Here is a 21,683-nt window from a genome sequence, read left to right as displayed (position 1 = left end):
GGAAATAATGGAGAATATTAAATTAAAAGCTGACGCGTTTAGAGTGGCTAAAAATAGTGGGTGATTAGAAGATTGGGAAAAATTTAAAAATCAACAAAGAATGACTAAGCAGGTGATAAAGAAAGGAAGGATAGACTATGAAGCTAAACTAGTACTAAATATAAAAAACGACAGTAAGAGTTTTTACAAATATGTAAAGAAGAGGAGGTTGGCTAGAGTGAATGTTGGACCCTTAGAGGATGAGAGGGGGGATTTAGTGGTGGGAGATGAGGAAATGGCTGAGGCTTTAAATAAGTTTTTTGCCTCGGTCTTCACGGAGGAGGACACAAATAGTTTGCCGGATATCAAAGATAGAAGGATGGTAGGAGTTGAGGGCCTGAATGCGATTACTGTCACTAGAGAGGTAGTGCTTGATAGACTAATGGGACTGAAGGTGGACAAGTCCCCAGGACCGGATGGAATGCATCCCAGGGTTCTGAAGGAAATGGCAGAGGTGATAGTGGATGCCTTAGTGATTATTTACCAAAATTCGCTGGATTCCGGGAAGTGTCGGAAGATTGGAAAACAGCTAATGTTACGCTGCTGTTTAAAAAAGGTAGCAGACAAAAGGCAGGGAATTATAGGCCGGTTAGCTTAACGTCTGTAGTTGGAAAAATGCTTGAATCCGTCATCAAAGAAGAAATAGCGAGGCACCTAGAAAAGAATGGTTTGATAGAGCAGACACAGCACGGATTCGTTAACGGGAAGTCATGTTTGACGAATTTATTGGATTTCTATGAGGATGTGACTAGTGCGGTAGACAGAGGGGAACCGGTGGATGTGGTGTTTTTAGATTTCCAAAAAGGCGTTTGATAAGGTGTCTCATAAAAGGTTGCTTCAGAAGGTTAGGGTGCATGGAGTTGGGGGTAAGGTGTTAGCGTGGATAGAGGATTGGTTGTCTAATAGGAAGCAGAGAGTTGGTATCAATGGGTGCTATTCTGGTTGGTAGTTGGTGACTAGTGGAGTGCCACAGGGATCGGTGCTGGGGCCTCAGCTATTTACCATTTATACTGATGATCTGGAGGAGGGGGCTGAGTGTAGGGTGATGAAATTTGTTGATGACACGAAGATGAGTGGAAAAGCAAATTGCATGGAGGGTGTGGAAAGTCCGCAGAGGGATCTGGGTAGGCTGAGTGAGTGGGCGAGGACCTTGCAGATGGAGTATAATGTTAGCAAGTGTGAGGTTATCCACTTTGGCAGAAATAATAGTAGGAGGGATTATTCTTTAAAAGGTGAAAACTTGCAGCATGCTACGGTGCAGAGGGACCTGGGGGTCCTTGTGCATGAGTCGCAAAAACCCAGCCTGCAGGTGCAGCAGGTGGTCAGGAAGGTGAATGGGATGCTGGCCTTTATAGCGAGGGGGATAGAATATAAAAGCAGGGAGGTCTTGCTGCAACTGTACAGGGTACTGGTGAGGCCGCAGCTGGAGTACTGTGTGCAGTTTTGGTTGCCGCACTTGCAGAAGGATATATTGGCCTTGGAGGGAGTGCAGAGGAGGTTCACTAGGCTGATACTGGAGATGAGGGGGTTGGACTATGAAGAGAGACTAAATAGACTGGGTCTGTACTCGTTGGAGTTTAGAAGGTTGAGGGGGGATCTTATAGAGACATATAAGATAATGAAGGGGATGGATAGGGTAGAGGTAGAAAGATTCTTCCTGCTTAGAAAGGATAGCAGGACGAGAGGGCACAGCCTCAAGATAAGGGGGGGGGTGCAGTTTAGATCAGAGTTGAGGGGGAACTTCTTCACTCAAAGGGTGGTGAATCTCTGGAATTCTCTGCCTGTTGAAGTGGTGGAGGCTACCTCACTAAATATATTTAAGTCACGGGTAGATAGGTTTTTGACAGACAGGGGAATTAAGGGTTATGGGGAGAAAGCGGGAAAGTGGAACTGATCCACTTCAGATCAGCCATGATCTTATTGAATGGCGGGGCAGGCTCGAAGGGCTGGATGACCTACTCCTGCTCCTATTTCTTATGTTCTTAATATACTACACCTCCCCCGGTATGTTACCCCTTCTCCCAATATACTGCACCTCCCCTATATACCTCCCCACAATGACACCTCCCCCCAAGTATATAACGCCTCTCCAGTAAATACTGTCCCTGTATATTACATCTTCCCCAGAATACAATACCTTACTCCAGTATGCTACACCTCCCCCCTGTATATTACATCTCTCCCCATACAACACCTCCCCCCAAGTATACGACACCTCCCTCAGTATACACCTCCGTTGTACACTACACCTTCCCCAATATACTATACCACCCCCCCCCCCCCCGAGTATGCTACACTTCCTTCCCAGTACACTACTCCTCCCCCAGTATACTACACCTTCCCGCCAGTACATTACCTACTTTTTAACAATAACATTAACTTGTTCAACTATTTACATAACATTTGTTTTCAAGTTTTAAAAATTGTTAATGGAATGTGAGCATTGCTGGCTGGACCAGCATTTATTGCCCATCCCTGAGGGCAGTTAAGAGTCGACCTCATTAGATGTAGAGTCACATGTAGGTAAAGACGACAGGTTTTCTTCCCGAAAGGACAGTAGTGAAGCAGATGGGTTTTTACGACAATCGACAATGGTTTCATAGTCATCATTAGACTGTTAATTTATTTTGTTATTGAATTCAAATTTCACCATCTGCCCTGGTGGGATTTGAATCAGGGTCCCCAGAGCATTTCCCTGGGGCTCTGCATTACTAGTCCAGTGACAATACCACTAATGCCACTGTCTCCCCTGTTTAAATGACATTGGTTTTTTAAATGATTTACATTATTTTGGATCTGGTACATCCTTCCCCAGCAGCAATGGTAATTTTGGTCAAATTCCCAGAAAAATGGCCTTTAAACCATTTCCCTTATGGGTTCTGCCAATCTCTCACTGTACAATTCCCACCATACAATTCCTATAATTTCAGACAAACTTGACAATGTCTCTCCCGCACCAATTGCGAATCTGTGAAGGAAAAGAGTTACAGGGCTAGGGGGAAAGAGTAAGTGAGAAAGATTAATTAGAAAGCTCTTTCCAAGAACCAAAACAGGTATGAAGGACAGAATAATCTCCTTGTACTGTGCGGTTCTGTGCCATCAATGTCACATAAATGGTGGAGGCAGTGGTGTAGTGTCATTGTCATTGGACTAGTCATGGAGAGACCCAGGGTAATGCGCTGGGGACTGAGGTTCGAATTCCACCAGGGCAGGTGGTGAAATTTGAATTCAGTAAAAATCAGGAATTAAGAATCTACTGATGAATATGAAATCATTGTTGATTGTTATAAAAACCATCTGTTTTACTAAAGTCATTAAAGTTTATTTATTATTCACAAGTAAGGCTTACATTAACACGCAATGAAGTTACTGTGAAATTCCCCTTGTCGCCACAATCCAGAGCTTGTTCAGGACAATGCACCTAACCAGCACGTCTTTCAGACTGTGGGAGGAAACCAGAGCAGCCAGAGGAAACCCATGCAGATACAGGGAGAATGTGCAAACTCCACACAGACAGTGACCCAAGCCAGGAATTGAACCCAGGTCCCTGGCACTGTGAAACAGCGGTGCTAACCACTGTGCCACCATGGAGTTCATGTGTGCAGTAACTTGTCTTAAAATTCATGCTGGTGGACAGTGCAGCAGTGTGTATTACCTACAAGATGCACTGCAGAAATTCACCAAAGATCCTTAGGCAGCACCTTCCAAACCCACGGCCACGTCCATCTTGAAGGACAAGAGCAGCAGATACATGGGGAACACCACCCCCTGCATGTTTCCCTCTAAGACAATCTCTGTTGTTCCTTCGCAGTCGCTGGATCAAAATCCTAGAATTCCCTCCCTAATGGCATTGTGTGTCAACCCACAGCCAGTGGACTGCAGGGATTCAGGAAGGCAGCTCAGCTCACCACTACCTTCTCAAGGACAACTAGGGATGAGCAATAAATGCTGGCCTAGCCAGCGATGTCCATGTCCCTGGCGGCTATCTTCCATCCGTTAGTCTTGACAGTGAGTGTCGGGAGTCTGTTTTAAGTGAGAGCCATCACAACTAAGGCCAACCCTGTCCCTCGGTTGACATCCTCGGACATGGAACCCGACTGAGACCAATTGGTTTAGCACAATCCAGGGATTGTACATGGGAACTTCCACAGCCTGGGAAGTTCCACTCTGGACTGACTGAAGTCACTGAATCATTAGGAGAGTCTATGACAAATGTTTTCAAGATTTTCTTTTCCCCCTGACTAGCTTCAGGATTACCAGAAAATGTGCCTGTGCAATTATCTGGGAGAGGCATAAAAAAACCCAGATAAAACCTTGAAACCAATTTAGAAAAACTCTGAAACATTTTGCTCTGACACCCTGAAGGCCATTATTGAAGCTGAATGTTTCAATAAATGACTGAATACATTGTGAAGATTTTCTCCTCATGCAGACATGATGAAAGGTCACAGCAGTAAGAAAAGACATCGGTCCTTGTGGAATCAACCCCCAGAAACCTCAACAAAGGGAGGTTTAAAATAGAAATATTTTGAAAACCTTAAGCAGCATGACCTTGCAGACATGACAGAGTGATAAAAGGATATTTTATGACCATCACACATGTCTTCTTTTAAAATTATTCCAGCCATGAGTTTCACGCAAGTTTGTGTAACCTCAAATGCATGGAGCAATTTGTTACACTCATACATTACCTGTGCAGACAGCAACACAGCGGTTAGCCCTGCTACCTCACAGTGCCAAGGACTCCGGTTCGATTCCAGCCTCAGGTCACTGTGTGTGTGGACTTTGCACGTTCTCCCCGTGTCTGTGTGAATTTCCTCCAGGTGCTCCGGTTTCTTCCCACAGTGCAAGATGTGCAGGTAATGTGGATTTGCCATGCTAAATTGCCCCTTTTTATCTAGGGGTTGGCAGGGGAAAATACGTGGGGTTATGGAATAGGGCCTGGGTGGGATTGTTGTCAGTCCAACTTGATGGGCCAAATGGCCTCCTATACTGTAGGGATTCTATGATTGCCCAGTACTACTGATTGTTACTAAAGTGGGTACAACATTAACAGGTAATCAATATGTCCAACAATACTGCAAGGATGGGACTTTCCTCTGTACAGAAGTAATAATTGAACATTGATGAAGCCACAGTGCGCAGCTTGCCAGCTGTGCTCATGTCATGACCTTGACTGCACTTTAACGTGCTGCATTACCAGGTGCTGAATAAACACAAGATTTTCCGAACTGCTTCATATTACAGTGTACATGTGCCATCTAGTGAGACAAACTAATTTCTTGATCTTGCAGAATATCATTTGGACCACAACGTTCATTTGTGCTTTTGATTTGAAATCAGAAACTGGCAGTTCACTTTCATGCTGAGGGGCTGGACTAATGGTCCAAACTTGTTTGATATCGGGCCTGGATTAGGAAGCAGTGACCACTCGGGCTTGAATTTGAGTCCCAGAGGAAAAGAGCAATGTACATCCCACACTGAGGGACTCAGCCCCCCCACTGCAAGACTCACAACCCCCCAACGCAGGACTCATCTGCCCCCAAACCCCAGCCCCACTGCAGGACTCACACCCACCTCCCTACAGGTTTCACTACCCCCGCCCTCCGCCATTGCAGAACTCACTCCGCACCACCCCCCAACCACTGCAGGATTCAACCCGTGTCCCACACCCACCCCCAATGCAGGACACACACACACACACACACACACACACACACACACACACACAGACCACCACACCACGGCAGGTAGTGGAATTTGAATTCAAGAAAAAATATCTGGAATTAAGAATTTACTGATGAATGTGAAACCATTGTCGATTTTTGTCCAACAAATCCATCTGGTTCACTAATGGCCTTTTAGGGTAGGTGTCCTTACCCGGTCTGGCCTAAATGTGACTCCAGATCCACAGCAATGTGATTGATTCTCAACTGCTCTCTGAAATGGCTTACCAAGCCACTCAGTTCAAGAGCAATTAGGGATGGGCAATAAATGCTGGCCCAGCCAGTGACGCCCATATCTCATGAATGAATAAAACAATGTGGAGAGGAGGACCTTTAAACAGATGTAAATGTGGTAAAAATCAATTTAAAGGAGGCTCCAGTCCAGATCTGACAGCACCAGGGGATGGAGCCAATCAGAAAACGCAATCTCGCCAGTGAGAATCACGTTTCTCAATTTTTGTGAGATTTTCCACCTGCGTCACTATTGTTACAGGTGGCGAATGTGGGTGCAAACTCGTCCCTATAGCAAAGAGATTTTCATGAGTTATAAGTTCTGTTTTAAAAATGGAGTAACCCCACCACATTCTCTTGCAGCATGCTTTCTTTCACTGTAACTGTGCAACATTAGCTTTCTAAATTAACTCAACAGAGACAAGTCTATTGTAGTAAATCACTAACTTTTATTTTCACTCTTCTCTATGGTTTATCATAGACCAAAATCCATCTGCAGGACACACAGAGTTCAGTTCTGCAGTAAGTATGAACATTTTTGACATGCCTTTAGCTTTAACATGTCTTTATTTTAGTTAGTTTCTTTAGTGTAGGCACATCTTTAGATGAAAGCCTTTTACTTCAGGCCATTTTTCAACAAGGCATTTATGTAACAGCTCAGCAAAATTGTTTCTCTAAATCCGTAGGATTGATTAAATTAAACTCCTGACTGTGCCACAGTTGATCACAGCAGAGGCCTCGAGGTACATCCTGCACTTTTAACCGCTGTCACGGCAACTGGTTTTAGAGCCACTAACATATAACCGGAACCACAAGACAAGGCCAGTAATGATTCCTAAGGAAAGTCGGACCATATCAAAAGGAAATGTTAAACTGAGTGAGTGAGCTTGCAGTAGCAATGATCGTGTCCCACAGTAATGGGCGTACAAGTATAAATATTTTATAGTGCATTCAGTTAATATATTCGGAGGAGAGATATGTAGCATGCTCAGTGGGGAACTAAAACATACGGGGAGGCAGGATGATGATTCATGAGCGATTAAGTCCCCAAACTTATTAAGAGGTTTTTTTTTAAACAAATGGATAGTTCACTGTACGGATCCCCACTGACTATTCGAAAAGCGGTCACATCTCACCTCGAATACTTTATTTTCTCAATCATCAATATTCAGGCCTTAGTAAATAAACAGAATGTACTGAACTGTTCCAGGCTGTAAAATTGATGAGGTGAAATTCTTGCTCTTAATTGTGACTGGCCTGATATACAATCAGAGAAATTCACAGTAAAATAAAAGCAAGTCCATTTGGCCCATTATGTCAGTGCTGCTGCTAGCTCCCAATGGAAGGCGTCCACTCAAATTCAATTTTTTTGCAGTTTCCTGTACTTTTTAAAATTTTCCTCTTTAAATCTTTATATGATTGGCCATTAAATTCTGCAATCAATTCAATACCCAATTGTGGTTACATATAGTTAAGAAGGCCCTCCAACGCCTCTACTTTCTCAGGAGACTAAAGAAAGGGTGGTGAATCTCTGGAATTCTCTACCCGTTGAAGTGGTGGAGGCTGCCTCGCTAAATATTTTTAAGACGCGGGTTGATGGGTTTTTGATAAGAGAGGGGATTAAGGGTTATGGGGAGAGGGCAGGAATGTGGAACTGAGACACGACAGATCAGCCATGATCTTATTGAATGGCGGGGCAGGCTCGAAGGGCTGGATGGCCTACTCCTGCTCCTATTTCTTATGTTCTTATGTAAATTCAGCATGTCCGTTACGACTTTCACAAACTTTTACAGATGCACCATAGAAAGCATCCTTTTTGGTTGTTCCACTGCTTGGTGTGGCTCCTGCTCTGCCCAAGACCTCAAGAATGACAAAGGATTGCGAACGTAGCCCAGCCCATCATGCAAATCAGTCTCCCATCCATTGAATCCAGCTATACTTCCTTCTGCTTCAGATAAGTAGCCAGCATAATCAAGGACCCCATGCACCCCGGACATTCTCTCTTCCACCTTCTTCCATCAGGAAAAAGATACAAACGTCTGAGATTATGTGCCAACCGACTCAAGAAGAGCTTCTTCTCTGCTGCTATCAGACTTTTGAATGGATCTACCTTACATGAAGTTGATCCTTCCTTACACACTAGCTATGACTGTAACACTACATTCTGTACTCTCTGCTTTCCTTCTTCCCATGTACTCTATGAATGGTATGCTTTGACTGTATAACACACAAGAAACAACACTTTTCACTGTGTACCAATACATGTGACAATAATAAGTAATAAATCAAATCAAAATATTCTAAATTCTAATTCTAATAATCCATTGTACAACTATCATTAGTACAGGTATTCAAGCCCCATACTTACACGACATTCATCTGCCTCTGATTTTCACTTCTGATCAAAGGCCACAGTCCTGAAATATTAATTCTTGCTTCTCTTCCCATAGACATTGTCCGACCTGCCGAGTATTTCCAGCATTTTCTGTTTTTCCTCGTGGGAGAGACTGGAACAAGGGGGAAGCAGTTGGGTCTCCCATTTAGGATGGAGATGAAGAGAATTTTGTTCTCTCAGAGGGAATGCTTTTTTTTCAAGCAGCAGTGGAGGCTGGCTCACTGGATAACTTAGGATGCGTTAGATAAGATTCTTGATGAGGAATTAAGGAGTATCGGGGCAGTAAAGTCAAGTTGAGTTGACAATCAGATCAGGCATGCTCTTAGTACAAAGCAGAGCCGGGTCAGGGGACTGAATAGAAACATAGAAGCTAGAAGCAGGAGTAGGCCATTTGGCCCTTCGAGTCTGCTCTGCCATTCATTTTGATCATAGCTAACCATCAAATTCAATATCTTGATTCCCCCCTTTCCCCCGTATCCCTTGATCCCTTTATAGCTCCAAGAGCTAGATCTAATTTCTTCTTGAAATCAGACAATATTTTGGCCTCAACTACTTTCTATGGAAGTGAATTCCACACATTCACCACTTTCTGGGTGAAGAAATTTCTCCTCACCTCAGTTCTAAAAGGTTTACCCCTTTTCCTCAAACTGTGACCCCTAGTTCTGCACTCCCCACCATTGGGAACATATTTCTGAATCTACCCTGTCTAACCCTGTTAGGATTTTATAAGTTTCTATGGGATCCCCTCTCACTCTTCTAAACTCCAGTGAATATAATCCTAACTGATTTAGTCTCTCCTCATATGACAGATAGCCTATTTATGCTCCTAATTCGAATCTGCTCCAATATTTGATAAGATCAAGATTGATCTTGTTGTGGTCTCAAGTCCATTTTCCTGTCTGTTCCCACATAACCCTTGATCCCCTTAATTGCCCAGCCTCCACTGCTCTCTGGAGTAAGAGAATTCCACAGAGTAACATCCCTCTGGGAGAAATAAAATGCCTCATCTCCTCCTTAAAAGGGAGATCTCTTATTCTTAAACTGTGTCCCCAGCACTTGTTTCTGTCATGAGTGAAAACAAGGGGGCTAAGAAAATTTGGCCTGTCCGCTACAACTCTTGCCAATTTTCACAGATGCACCATAGAAAGCATCCCTTCCGGATGTATCACAGCTTGGTATGGCTCCTGCTCTGACCAAAACTGCAAGACACTATAAAGGATTGCGAATGTCACTCAGTCCTTCATGCAAACCAGCCTCCCATCCATTGTCTCTGCTACATTTCCCTTTGCCTCAGAAAAACAGCCAGCATGATCAAGGACACCTCACAGCCTGGACATTCTCCCATCTTCTTCCGGCAGGAAAATGATATAAAAATCTGAGATCCTACACCAACCGACTCAAAAACAGCTTCCTCCCTGCTGCCATCAGGCTTTTGAATGGACCTAGCATATATTAAGCTGAGCTTTCTCCACACCCTAGCTATGATTGTAACATTACATTCTGCACCCTCTCCTTTCCGTCTCCCTTATGTACTCTATGTACGGTATGTTTTGTCCGTATAGCGCGCAAGAAACAATACTTTTTACTGTATCTCAATACATGTGCCAATAATAAATCAAATCAAATCATACCAATATGTACCCAATCAAATCCAGTGAGGAACTTATATATTTCATCAGGATCACTCCTCATTCTTCTAAATTCGAATGGGTATTGGCCCAACGCTATTCAACCTTTCCTCATAAGATAAAGCCTTTCAACACAGAAATGAGTAAAAGGGATCTTCTCTTTGCTGCTTCTCACACAATTGTGTCCTTTTTTAAAATCAAGTAAGGAGACCTAAACTATGCAGTATTCCAGATGTTGTCTCACCAAGGTCTCATACAGCAGCAGTAAAACTTCCTGACTTTAATATTAAATTCACCTGTCAATAAATGGTAACATTCCATTTTCCTTCCTCATCACTTGCTGGATTCACGTACCAGGACGTCCAGATCCCTCTGTAGCCCAGAGTTCAGAAATTGTATATTGCTTTTCTATTCCTCCTGCCACTTTGGATGATGTTTATTGTTTACAGTGAAACTGTCAGGGTGTATATGTGTGTGTAGCGTGTGGGTGTGTGTTTGCGAGCGTGCATGCGTGTGTATGTCTTCACACTTTTTTCCCTTGGAGAATGGGCATGGAATGTCTGCAGGCTAATTAATAAAACAGCCTACTTTGAGCTGAGTTAACATGCTTCCTGCACTTAACAAGTCCTGCAGTGGGATTTGGACCCAGGCCCTCCTGACTCAGGAGCATTGCTGGTTGTAAATTGATCTCTGCAACAGCTTAAATTCTTCATTTTTTTCTTACTTTTCCTTTCTACCTCTTTTATTTCTCTATTTTCATCCATTCTCTTTTCCCACTCTTTGTTTTTCTTTCTGTACCTCATTCACGCTACTTGCTTCTATATTCTTCGGTTTCTATCTCAATCCTGATATCTCATTAGTTAAGGAGATAGACCGACTTCACCAATGTGTTGTTAGTAGTTTGCACTTCCAGCAACTTGTAGGGCAAAATCTTTGAGCTGAACAGTGAGGATCAAATTCTGACTAATTGGGCATGGTGCCCCATTCCCGCAAATTCTGCGTCAATAAATGGATCAAACCGACAAGAGGGAATTTGAAATGAGGTTTGAAAACAGTGGGTGACCCTTCACTTCCCAGGTTTGTACAATGGTGAGAAGCTATTACAAAAACAAAGACATTGGGGTGTATAGTCAGAAGAGTGAAGTATCATCCGCTCCGGATAGTTCAGTCATTTTTTTACACTAAGGTTTCCAATGAATTAATTGGCGCGAAAATTGCGATGGAGGCTTTAGCAGTGCAACTCAAGTTTGAATTGTTCAATAATTCAGATGAAGTAACTTTGAAATATCAGGAATATGTTGGGACCGAACAATGCTTTGCACAAATCCATTTCTGCGCACTGTATTTACTTCTGGTCGGTACAAGGGCTGCAGGACAGAGCAAGGCCAACGCCAGGTGTACTGTAGAGAGGGTGAGCTCAGAGCATGAAGTATGGTCTACAGTGAGTTACACAAGCTATTCAGTTAGATGGTGCAAATAAGATAAACCTTGAATAATACTCCAAAACAAAGCCTAACTTAAACTAAATAAAAAATACTTCTAAAACCACAGAGAACAATGAAGGGCTTCTTCAATCAGAGTGCTCACAGTTTGAAATAAACAAACATAAACACTAAAACACACACATACGCATGTACACACACACACACACACACACACACACACACACACACACACACACACACACACACACACACACACAGTGTTAAAACATCCTAAAGTGTTTCCCAGGCGTGTCACCAGATAAAATGTAAACTGCAAAAGGGGGCATTTAGGGCTACAGAGTGGCAGAAGTATGAACCTGTTTGAAAAGAGCGTTTATTCCATCGTTAATTTTTTTCATAAAGAGTGGGGCATTGCTGCCAAGTCCAGGGTGTGTTGCCTGTCCCTAATTGCCCCTGAAAAGGTGTTGGGAAGCTGCATTTTCTGCTACTCCAGTCCACCTGATGCAGGGGTGTGTTTAATAATGGCAAAACCACAACACTAATCTCAATCTTTTCTTGACATTGGCTTTAATGTCCTGACAACTTCCCCCTCTGGTTGGAGGTGGGGGGCCAGTAAACCACATCACGGTATTCTGCATGCACCAGGATCATTGTTGAAGAAGGAGAATGCCAGATACACAAGCCTTACCTGCATATCCGAATTGGTAAAGCTGCAAGCAGATAAATAGTTTGTGTGCATCGCAACGGACTTCTTCTTGGCTGCCATGCTCTCATTTTTATCAAAGGTCAGAGGGTACACGGAGCACTTGTTGTCCAGGCCACTAGGAAAAAGTTAAAGAATTGCCCGGGGTTACCGATTACGATATTGCAAAGACTTTTTAATGTTTTCTCAGATAACGACACTGACTGAGACCAGTGACTTAGATCCTTGGCATGCTAGCTCTTTAACTGAAGCTTGATTCTCTAATCCCATTTACTCCTCTCCACCCCTAGGAGCAATAAGCTACAGTGTTTGCTTTCTGGGTTTTTGCACATGGTTGGTGGCAAGGTGGCAAAGCACCAGAGGCCCAGGTTCAATTGCGGCCTCGGGTCACTGTGTGTGTGGAATTTGCACGTTCTCCCCGTGTCTGCGTGGGTTTCCTCTGGGTGCTTCGGTAATCCACAATCTAAAGATTTGTGGATTAGGTTGATAGGTCTTGTGATTGATCCTAGTGTCAGGGGGATTAGCAGGGTAAATGGGGTTATTGGAATAGGGCCTGAGTGTGGTTGTGGTTGGTGCAGACTCAATGGGCTGAGTGGCCTCCTTCTGCATTGTAGAGATTCTATGATTTTGGAGACTGCCCATTCACCCTAGTGGAATACCAGTATCTGAGACATGAGGCTGTAAAGTAGGTATTAATTACCGACTTAAGGGCTTTGATTTGTGGTGGGGCAGGAAGGCCGGGCAGGGACAGGGAGGCAGGAGGGGCAGATGTAGTAGCACCAGGTCCCACCCATTGCCCTCCCCCATGATTAAATGTCCTCCCACCTCCAAACTCTTTTCAGGGGTAGAATTCCACCCAAAGTTTGGAAAATCAGAATCCCATCACCAGACTGACTGAGATATGTCCCAGCAATCAGTGATTGGAACCAGGGTCAAAGCTGCCCAGCCTTATTAGCCGAGGCATAGATTCTAAGAGCAGGGAGGTTATGATGGGGGCTGTATAAAACGCTCATTAGGCCACAGCTAGAGTACTCTGTACAGTTCTGGTCGACACACTATAGGAAGGATGTGATTACACTAGAAAAGGTGTAAAGGAGATTCACCAGGATGGTGCCTAAGCTGCAGCATTTCAGCTATGAAGAGAGGTTGGTTAGGCTGGGGTTGTTTTCCTTTGAACAGAAAAGGCTGAGAGGGACCTAATAGGGATATACAAGATTATGTGGGACAACGATAGGATTGATAGGAAGAAACTTTTACCCTTAGTAAAAGGGTCAATCGCCAGGGGGCATAGATTTAAGATAAAACAGCAGGAGATTTAGAGGGGATTTGAGGAAAACATTTTCAGCTCGAGGGTGATGGGAATCTGGAACTCATTGCCCGAAAGGGTGGTAGGGGTGGGAACCCTCACAATATTTAAGAAACATTTAGGTGTGCACTTGAAATACTATGGCATAAAAGGCTATAGCCCAAGTGCTGGAAAATGGGATTAGAATAGATAGGTACTCGATGAGCAATGCAGACACAATGGGCCAAAGGGCTTCTTTCTGTGCTGTAAAACTTTATGACTCTTTGATACCTAGCTTTTCATGGTGGATAGCCATGGAGACGTGATTAAGGCAGACAGACAAGCAGAAAATGCCGGAAAATCTCAGCGGGTCTGACAGCATCTGTGGAGACAAGACAGAGCTGAAGTTTCAAATATGGATGACCCTTTGTCAAAGCTTTCTGCAGCTTTGATGAAGGGTCATCCAGACTCGAAACGTTGGCTCTATTTTCTCTCCACAGGTGCTGTCAGACCTGCTGAGATTTTCCAGCATTTTCTGTTTTTGTTCCCGATTTCAGCATCTGCGGTACTTTGCTTTTAAGGCAGCGAGAAGGTAAGTCAAAGGAAAAGGATAGATTTTTCCAATCAGGTGAATGGGATTCTGGAATTGGAAACTGAGAGAGGAGGACTCAGACATATTCTTCTCCTGAAATCTACTCCCACTGATTTTCTGGTTGACTGCATGTTGTTTGCCAGTGTTGTCACACACCCACATTGAAGTTTCAGGATGCGTGCAAAAGGTATTTAAATGAATGCAAGAAGTATATAATAAAGTAAGGCACGCAGGGGAAAATCAGCAAGTACACAGACCATGATGGCTAGAGCTGCAATCTGGACACCATGAATATATCCAGGCCTTGCTACATCTCTGGAGGCCGCATGCAATACCCACCCCTGGTTATATAGTGATCACTGATCTTTATTATTTCATTTGATTTCTCGCTCTCTCACCACTTTCTGTACCTTTATCAACACATTATAAATGTCTGACAGTTTGACTGAAGTTGTATTCCTGCTGTCACTGGACAGAAACACAGATTAGGGTGCTGGGGCTAATTTCAGGTGAATGGGGGTGGGGGGGGCAGCACAAAACTTAAATTCACAGATTGGTGATTAGGAAACTTACTGTGCCCACCCTAGTCCAACGCCAGCATCTCCACATCATAGGAAACTTGGGCGGAGTGTAAATCTGGCTGCTGATTTGCTACCTCTCATTTGCCCTACATCCACCTGCCTCCTTTCCAGTCATGTCACCACCAACTCCCCACCCCTATCCCTAAGGCAGACTGCACCCCCCTTACTGTAACCTTCCTTTACCTCCAACCTGTGCTCCTGTGCTGTCTTCTCAGGCTGCACAGCCTGCCCATGGGTCCCTCTCTACGCAACAAGCTTTCGAACAGAAAATATTTATTTTTCACATTTCAGTTGTGTGCATCCTGCATCCAAATGTTCTCCTTTTATTGGCCTTTGTCAAAGTAGCTTTCTTGTAAGATCTAGATGAGATCTAAATGGAAACTGACGGCAGGGAAAACCCGGGTGCAGAAATGTCCACACTTCCCGCTGCCTCAGAAAAGTAGTTAGCTTAATCAAGGACCCCATACACCCGGACATTCTCTCTTCCATCTTCTTCCATCAGGAAGAAGATGCAAAAATCTGAGTTCATGTGCCAACCGACTCAAGAACAGCTTCTTCCCTGCTGCCATCAGACTTTTGAATGGACTTACCTTTTATTAAGTTGATCTTTCCCTACACCCTAGCTATGACTGTAACACTACATTCTGTACTCTTTTCTTTCCTTCTCTATGAACAGTACACTTTGTCTGTATAGCACAGAAGAAACAATACTTTTCATTGTGCACTAATACATGTGAAATTTTTTAAAAAATCATACATTAAGCTGATCTTTCTCTGCACCCTAGCTATGACTGTAACACTACATTCTGCATCCTCTCCCTGCCTTCTTCCTTGTGTACTCTATGAACAGTATGCTTTGTGTGTATAGTGCGCAAGAAACAATACTTTTCACTTACAAAGAACAAAGAAAATTTCAGCACAGCATCAGGCCTTTCAGCCCTCCAAGCCTGTTCCGACCATGCTGCCCGACATAACTAAAATCCCCTACCCCTCCAGGGACCGTATCCCTCCATTCCCATCCTATTCAAGCACAGTGAAACGCCGATTTAATGCGCCTCAATTTAGTGCAAATTCGGATATAACGCAATGAATCATTGGACCTTTTTTACGCAGTTTATGCCGACATTTATAATACAAATGTGTCAGATGTGTGCAGTCTGTTCTAAGATCTTTAAATAAAGGAAAATGAACCCAAACAAATTGATTTTCATCAGTTTGCAGCATTAAAATTACAAAGAAAGATAAAACTATATGTGATAAAATTGTAATGTGGGAGATTGGATCATTTGTGATTCCATCATCTCTTGGACCTGGGCTAAAATCAAGCCTGAATCTTGTCAGCCAGTTCAAAGATTTCTCTTGCTTGACTGTCTCAACGCAATAACTGCTCCTCAAAAGACATAAACTGGCAGCATCACTTACCGCCACAAAAATGCTAATGTGGGGAGTGGAAGTGCCCAATGGTGGGTGTTCTTCTGAGGCTGTTACCAAGATATATAGTCGGAGCCAAGAGGAGAATTGCTTTACTCGGCGTATGGTTGTATGTCATACCTAATCCAGCAACTACCTAAATGATGCTGAGAATCTGAACATAGAATGAGGTTTCATTCCTAAAGGCTAGCATTACTGCTTGTGATAAACACACACCTGGAGTGGTCGGGGTAGTGAAGTGCGGCAGATATAATATTTGGGTGAACATGGAAAATCAAGAAGGATACAAGACTATGACATAATGCTTCCCCTTTTCCTCCCCAGTTTGGCTGCTTGGGACACCATGTAATAAGGCAAACTTCTCAACTAGTATCAAAAGATTATCTTTAATTCACCAGTTTTATACAGGAGGTAAGGTTCTAGGCAGATGTTATGCATGTCTTTTTCTATGTCAATTATAATTGGGAACATTTAGTTTTCACAAAGAATGTGTGGAAAATCAGTTTGAACACTGATTTTCTTGAACCCCAATTTAGTGTGACCCCGCTTTTATCACGATAATGTTTTATGGATCCCAACCTTCTCGTTATAACAGGGCCGCGCTGTATTTGTCAATACACCCCCTAAAAGTCATTATCATCTCTGCTTCTACTACCTCTCCCGGCTGCGAGTTCCAGGCACCCATCACCCTCTATGTAAAAAATCTGCCTTGTACATCTCCTTTAAATCTTGCCCCTCGCACCTTAAACCTGTGTCCCCGAGTAATTGACTCTTCCGCCTTGGGAAAAAGCTTCTGACTATCCACTCTGTCCGTGCCCCTCATAATCTTGTAGACTTCTATCAGGTCTCCCCTCAATCTCCATCGCTCCAGTGAGAACAAACCAAGTTTCTCTGACATCTCCTCTGCTGTACACTAATACATGTGACAATAAGAAATCAAATCAAATCAATCAATTCAGTGAAGGACAAATAGTTGCAGCACCATTGGCTGAACATAAACACCAAGAGGGACAAATCTCTTCTTTAGGTCGTTGATCTTATCAATGGAATTGACTGAGCAAAAAGGAAGGGCCTTTTGGCTAAGATCAAGAGTCAGATCAAGCCCAAGATGGGGTGCGATGTCTTTTCATGTCAGTTTGGATCTTGTTTGTCTCTCTTGTGGAGATCATGAATTGAATTCATTTGGAATTTGAGTTTGATTTTTGAGCAAGCAAGGAATGGTTTTGAGTCTGCTCAGTCCATTCTGATCACTAGCTTTGTAACTTCAAGGATGGAGTAAAAAAATTTTTTAAAAAGGGAGGATGGAAGACGTATTAGTTGCTTTCCTGGAAGATCTTTAACTGGAAGTGCTGTCAGAAAACTGAGATGTGTGTTAGCTGTCTATTGAATTAATAAAATGTAAATAAGATATGATGGGTAACAATTAATGTAAGTGTACTCACCCACATGCGATAGCGCAGCCTGATGGGGCATAAGCACATGCCATCACCCATGTGCAGGGCATGGTCACTGCATGTTCCTACAAATGCACAGATACCAGTCAACCAAGCAACACAAATTAGGATCAGTCAAAACGAACCTCAAATCTTGAAATCCACAAGTTAAAGAAAGAATCTTGTTATGTGCTGTGTGTTCAGGATTTCCGATTCACCTCAAACTTCCACTGATGCCAAGCACTGAAGCATTGCAAGGAGAAGATTATTAAAGAATAACCTGCAGTCAATGCAATGACAGAGTGATTTATTCTCCAGTCTCCTGAGCTTGCCGTCCAGTGTGAACACAGTAACTTTGTGAAACAGCAGGGCTGTGCAGGCAAGTGCTAAGCCCAAAGTGCCCTGGAATCCAGCTGTACATCTTTCAAAATGTACCCAAAATAATGCATTACTCTGTGGATGTGAGGTGTGTGAGTGAGGGCAATGTGCTTCTAATTGTGAGGGAGCAGACATCTGTAATGTGAGCAAGCACATGTGTTTGGGCAGTGTGTGTGTGTCTGTGTGTAAGACGTGTGTGTGAAGTGTGTGTGTTTGAGGCATGTGTGTGTAAGGCATGTGTGTGTGAGTGCATGTGTGTGATGTGTTTGTTTATGTGTAAGGCATGTGTGTGTGAGTCATGTGTGTATGTGAGGTGTGTGTGTGTGAGTGCATGTATGTGATGTAAGAACATAAGAACATAAGAACATAAGAAATAGGAGCAGGAGTAGGCCATCTGGCCCTTCGAGCCTGCCCCGCCATTCAATAAGATCATGGCTGATCTGTCGTGGCTCAGTTCCACTTTCCCGCCCTCTCCCCATAACCCTTAATCCCCTCTCTTATCAAAAACCCATCAACCCGCTTCTTAAAAATATTTAGCGAGGCAGCCTCCACCACTTCAACGGGCAGAGAATTCCAGAGATTCACCACCCTTTGAGTGAAGAAGTTCCTCCTCAACTCCGTTCTGAACCGCCCCCCCTTTATCTTGAGGCTGTGCCCCCTAGTCCTACTGTCTTTTTTGAGCGGGAAGAGTCTTTCCACCTCTATCCTATCCATCCCATTCATCATCTTATACGTCTCAATGAGATCTCCCCTCATTCTTCTAAACTCTAACGAGTACAAGCCTAGTTTATTCAGCCTCTCCTCATAGCTCAACCCCCTCAACTCCGGTATCAGCCTAGTAAACCTCCTCTGCACTCCCTCCAAGGCCAAAATATCCTTGCGCAGGTGCGGCGCCCAAAACTGCACACAGTACTCCAGCTGCGGCCTCACCAATGCCCTATACAGCTGCAGCAAGACCTCCCTACTTTTATATTCAATCCCCCTCGCTATGAAGGCCAGCATCCCATTCGCCTTCCTGACCACCTGCTGCACCTGCAGGCTGGGTTTTTGCGACTCATGCACAAGGACCCCGAGGTCCCTCTGCACCGTCGCCTGCTGCAGTTTTTCGCCCCGTAAGTAATAGTCCTTCCTACCATTCTTCCTACCAAAGTGGACCACCTCACACTTGCCAACATTAAATTCCATTTGCCATTTCCTGGCCCATTCGCCCAGCCTATCTAGATCCTTCTGCAGACTCTCCACACCCTCCGCACAATTTGCCTTTCCCCCAATCTTGGTGTCATCAGCAAATTTCGACACCCTACACTCGGTTCCCTCCTCCAGATCATCTATATAAATGGTAAATAGCTGAGGCCCCAGCACCGACCCCTGGGGCACCCCACTAGTCACCAACCGCCAATCCGAATAGCACCCATTGACCCCCACTCTCTGCCTCCTATTTGACAACCAATCCTCTATCCACGCTAACACCCTACCCCCAACTCCATGTCCTCTGACCTTCTGCAGTAACCTCTTGTGAGGTACCTTATCAAACGCCTTCTGAAAATCCAGAAAGACCACATCCACCGGCTCTCCTCTATCCACCGCCCTAGACACATCCTCATAGAACTCCAGTAAATTTGTCAGACACGACTTCCCTTTAATGAAACCATGTTGCGTCTGCCCTATCAAGCAATTCCCTTCAAGATGCCTCGCAATTTCCTCCTTAATGACGGATTCTAACATTTTACCTACCACAGACGTTAAACTAACCGGCCTGTAATTCCCCGCCTTTTGCCTGGCACCCTTCTTAAACAACGGCGTAACATTAGCCGTTTTCCAATCCTCCGGCACTTCCCCGGAATCCAGCGACGTCTGGAAAATAACCACCAAGGCATCCACTATCACCTCCGCCATTTCTTTCAGAACCCTCGGATGCATTCCATCCGGTCCTGGGGACTTGTCCACAATCAGCCCCTCCAGTCTGTCGCGCACCACCTCTCTAGTAACAGTAATGTCATTAAGACCCTCCAGTCCTTGTATAAGGCATGTGTGTGTATATGTTCATGTATGTGTGTGTGAGGCATGTTTTTTGTGTGTGGCAGTGTGTCTGTCTAGCAGTGTGTGTATGTATGAGGCATGTGTGTAAAGCATGTGTGAGCGTGGTGTGTGTGTGTTTGCGCGCACTGCATGTGTGTGTGCATAATGTGTGCATGGGGTATATATGCCAGTGTATATGTGCTGTGCTCCCACCCATTTTCTCCTGATACTGAACCAGCAGCGACAAACCCTGTGATCATTCCAATGAAGATCAGCCAAACCATTTGGATGCAGTGATCGAGTTAAAATCAGGACATTATCAGAGTCTGCTGACTTGATATCTTACTTGGTAACGTCGTACAATTGGAAGATTATGGAGTCAATATATTAAATGTGATTTGAAACTTACCTTGTTGGTGGTGAAAGCATCCCACACAATAACCTTTCCATCCTGAAACAAAGGAAAGATCAGTCAGCACAGGCATAGTCTCTCATCCTATTCACTCAAAGTACTGTTGATAAGGGAATGCAATTCTATTCAATGGTAGCACAGTGCGAACACTGAAACTTCCTGTCTCTGCAGGTGCGAGTGTTGCTTTGGTTATTTTTTCCTCCCGAACATTTGTATACGTGTCAGGACTGAGTCCTACCATCCTCACACTCAGACACAGAGACATGCCCATTCAACAAAGCCAAACTTCTGAGCATCGCTGGTAAATTGCCCAGTCACATGGCAAAAGGCAATTTTGCGCAAAATTTCGAATGGATAGAGCTCAAAACATGAGTTGCTTCCTGTAATGGCTTCAATTGGGCCATTGAGGTTGGCCTACTGGGAGTATGAGCTCCCTAATTAAGGATCTAATTGATGGGCCAAGCAGGGAGTCTTTACCTTGCATTTAACTGGGTGTGTCAGTTTCTCTGACACTCATGGAAATAGACTGCTGATTGCTAGCACTCTGTATACTGGTGTTCAAGTTTGTAAACGCAGGGATTGTGGTGGTGAGGCCTCTGAAGACTTACTACACCTCTTACATTTTCAAAAAATGTATCGCTCAGAATACTCCTCCAACAGACAGAAAGGATTGCAAAGCTGTGCAGAGCAACATAGTAACACTGTGCATAGTGATAGGTTGAGGGAGCTGGGACTCTTCTCCCTGGAGAGACAAAGATTGAGAGGTGACCTGATAGAGGTTTATAAGATGTTGAGAGGTATAGATAGGGTGGATTCTCAGAGGCTATTTCCCAGGGCTGAAATAGTCACTACGAGAGGACACAGGTTTAAGGTGCTGGGGAGCAGGTACAGAGGAGATGTTAGGGGTAAGTTTTTCACTCAGAGGGTGGTGAGTGAGTGGAATCAGCTGCTGTCGGTGGTGGAGGCGAACTCGCTGGGGTCTTTTAAGAGACTTCTGGATGAGTACATGGGATTTAATGGGAATGAGAGTTACAGATAGGCCTGGTAGGTATGGATATGATCGGTGCAACTTGTGGGCCGAAGGGCCTGTTCGTGCTGTAGTGTTCTATGTTCTATGTAACCTTTTCTGGCTACGGGGGAGGGGCGGTGAGAGGAACATTCTATGGGATGCTGTCCTTACTGTTCCCACTGGAGTGCAGCTAGGGGCTGTGAGAGACTCCCACCGCACTGCTGTTATTACCAATGACCTACTTCTGCTGCAATGCAGGCTTCACTGTAGCTTATCTGTCTAAATAAATCCAAGTGGGATCTTATCCAGGATTTTGGATAGTAGGGCTGTAAACAATGTGTCATGAATCTGTCACTGGATATGGATCCCACGCACG

At 44.1% G+C, this 21,683-nt stretch overlaps 1 protein-coding gene across 1 annotated transcript in view; it reads right to left on the bottom strand.

Annotated features, from left to right (window-relative positions):
- The window catches only part of gnb5b (guanine nucleotide binding protein (G protein), beta 5b), a 116,270-nt gene that overhangs the window by 51,305 nt on the left and 43,282 nt on the right, over positions 1 to 21,683 (bottom strand). The window contains exons 5-7 of the mRNA XM_080214307.1: positions 20,296 to 20,337; positions 17,499 to 17,575; positions 12,153 to 12,285 (exon numbers count right to left, since the gene is read on the bottom strand). Coding sequence (XP_080070433.1) covers positions 12,153 to 12,285; positions 17,499 to 17,575; positions 20,296 to 20,337 — 252 coding nt within the window. The remainder of the gene's footprint in view (positions 1 to 12,152; positions 12,286 to 17,498; positions 17,576 to 20,295; positions 20,338 to 21,683) is intronic.

Source organism: Carcharhinus amblyrhynchos, chromosome 28, assembly GCF_965287045.1.
Source record: "Carcharhinus amblyrhynchos chromosome 28, sCarAmb.v2.hapA, whole genome shotgun sequence".
Classification (NCBI taxonomy): domain Eukaryota; kingdom Metazoa; phylum Chordata; class Chondrichthyes; order Carcharhiniformes; family Carcharhinidae; genus Carcharhinus; species Carcharhinus amblyrhynchos.
The sequence above is the reverse complement of the archived record's forward strand: the minus strand, read 5'-3'. Positions and strand labels throughout refer to the sequence as shown.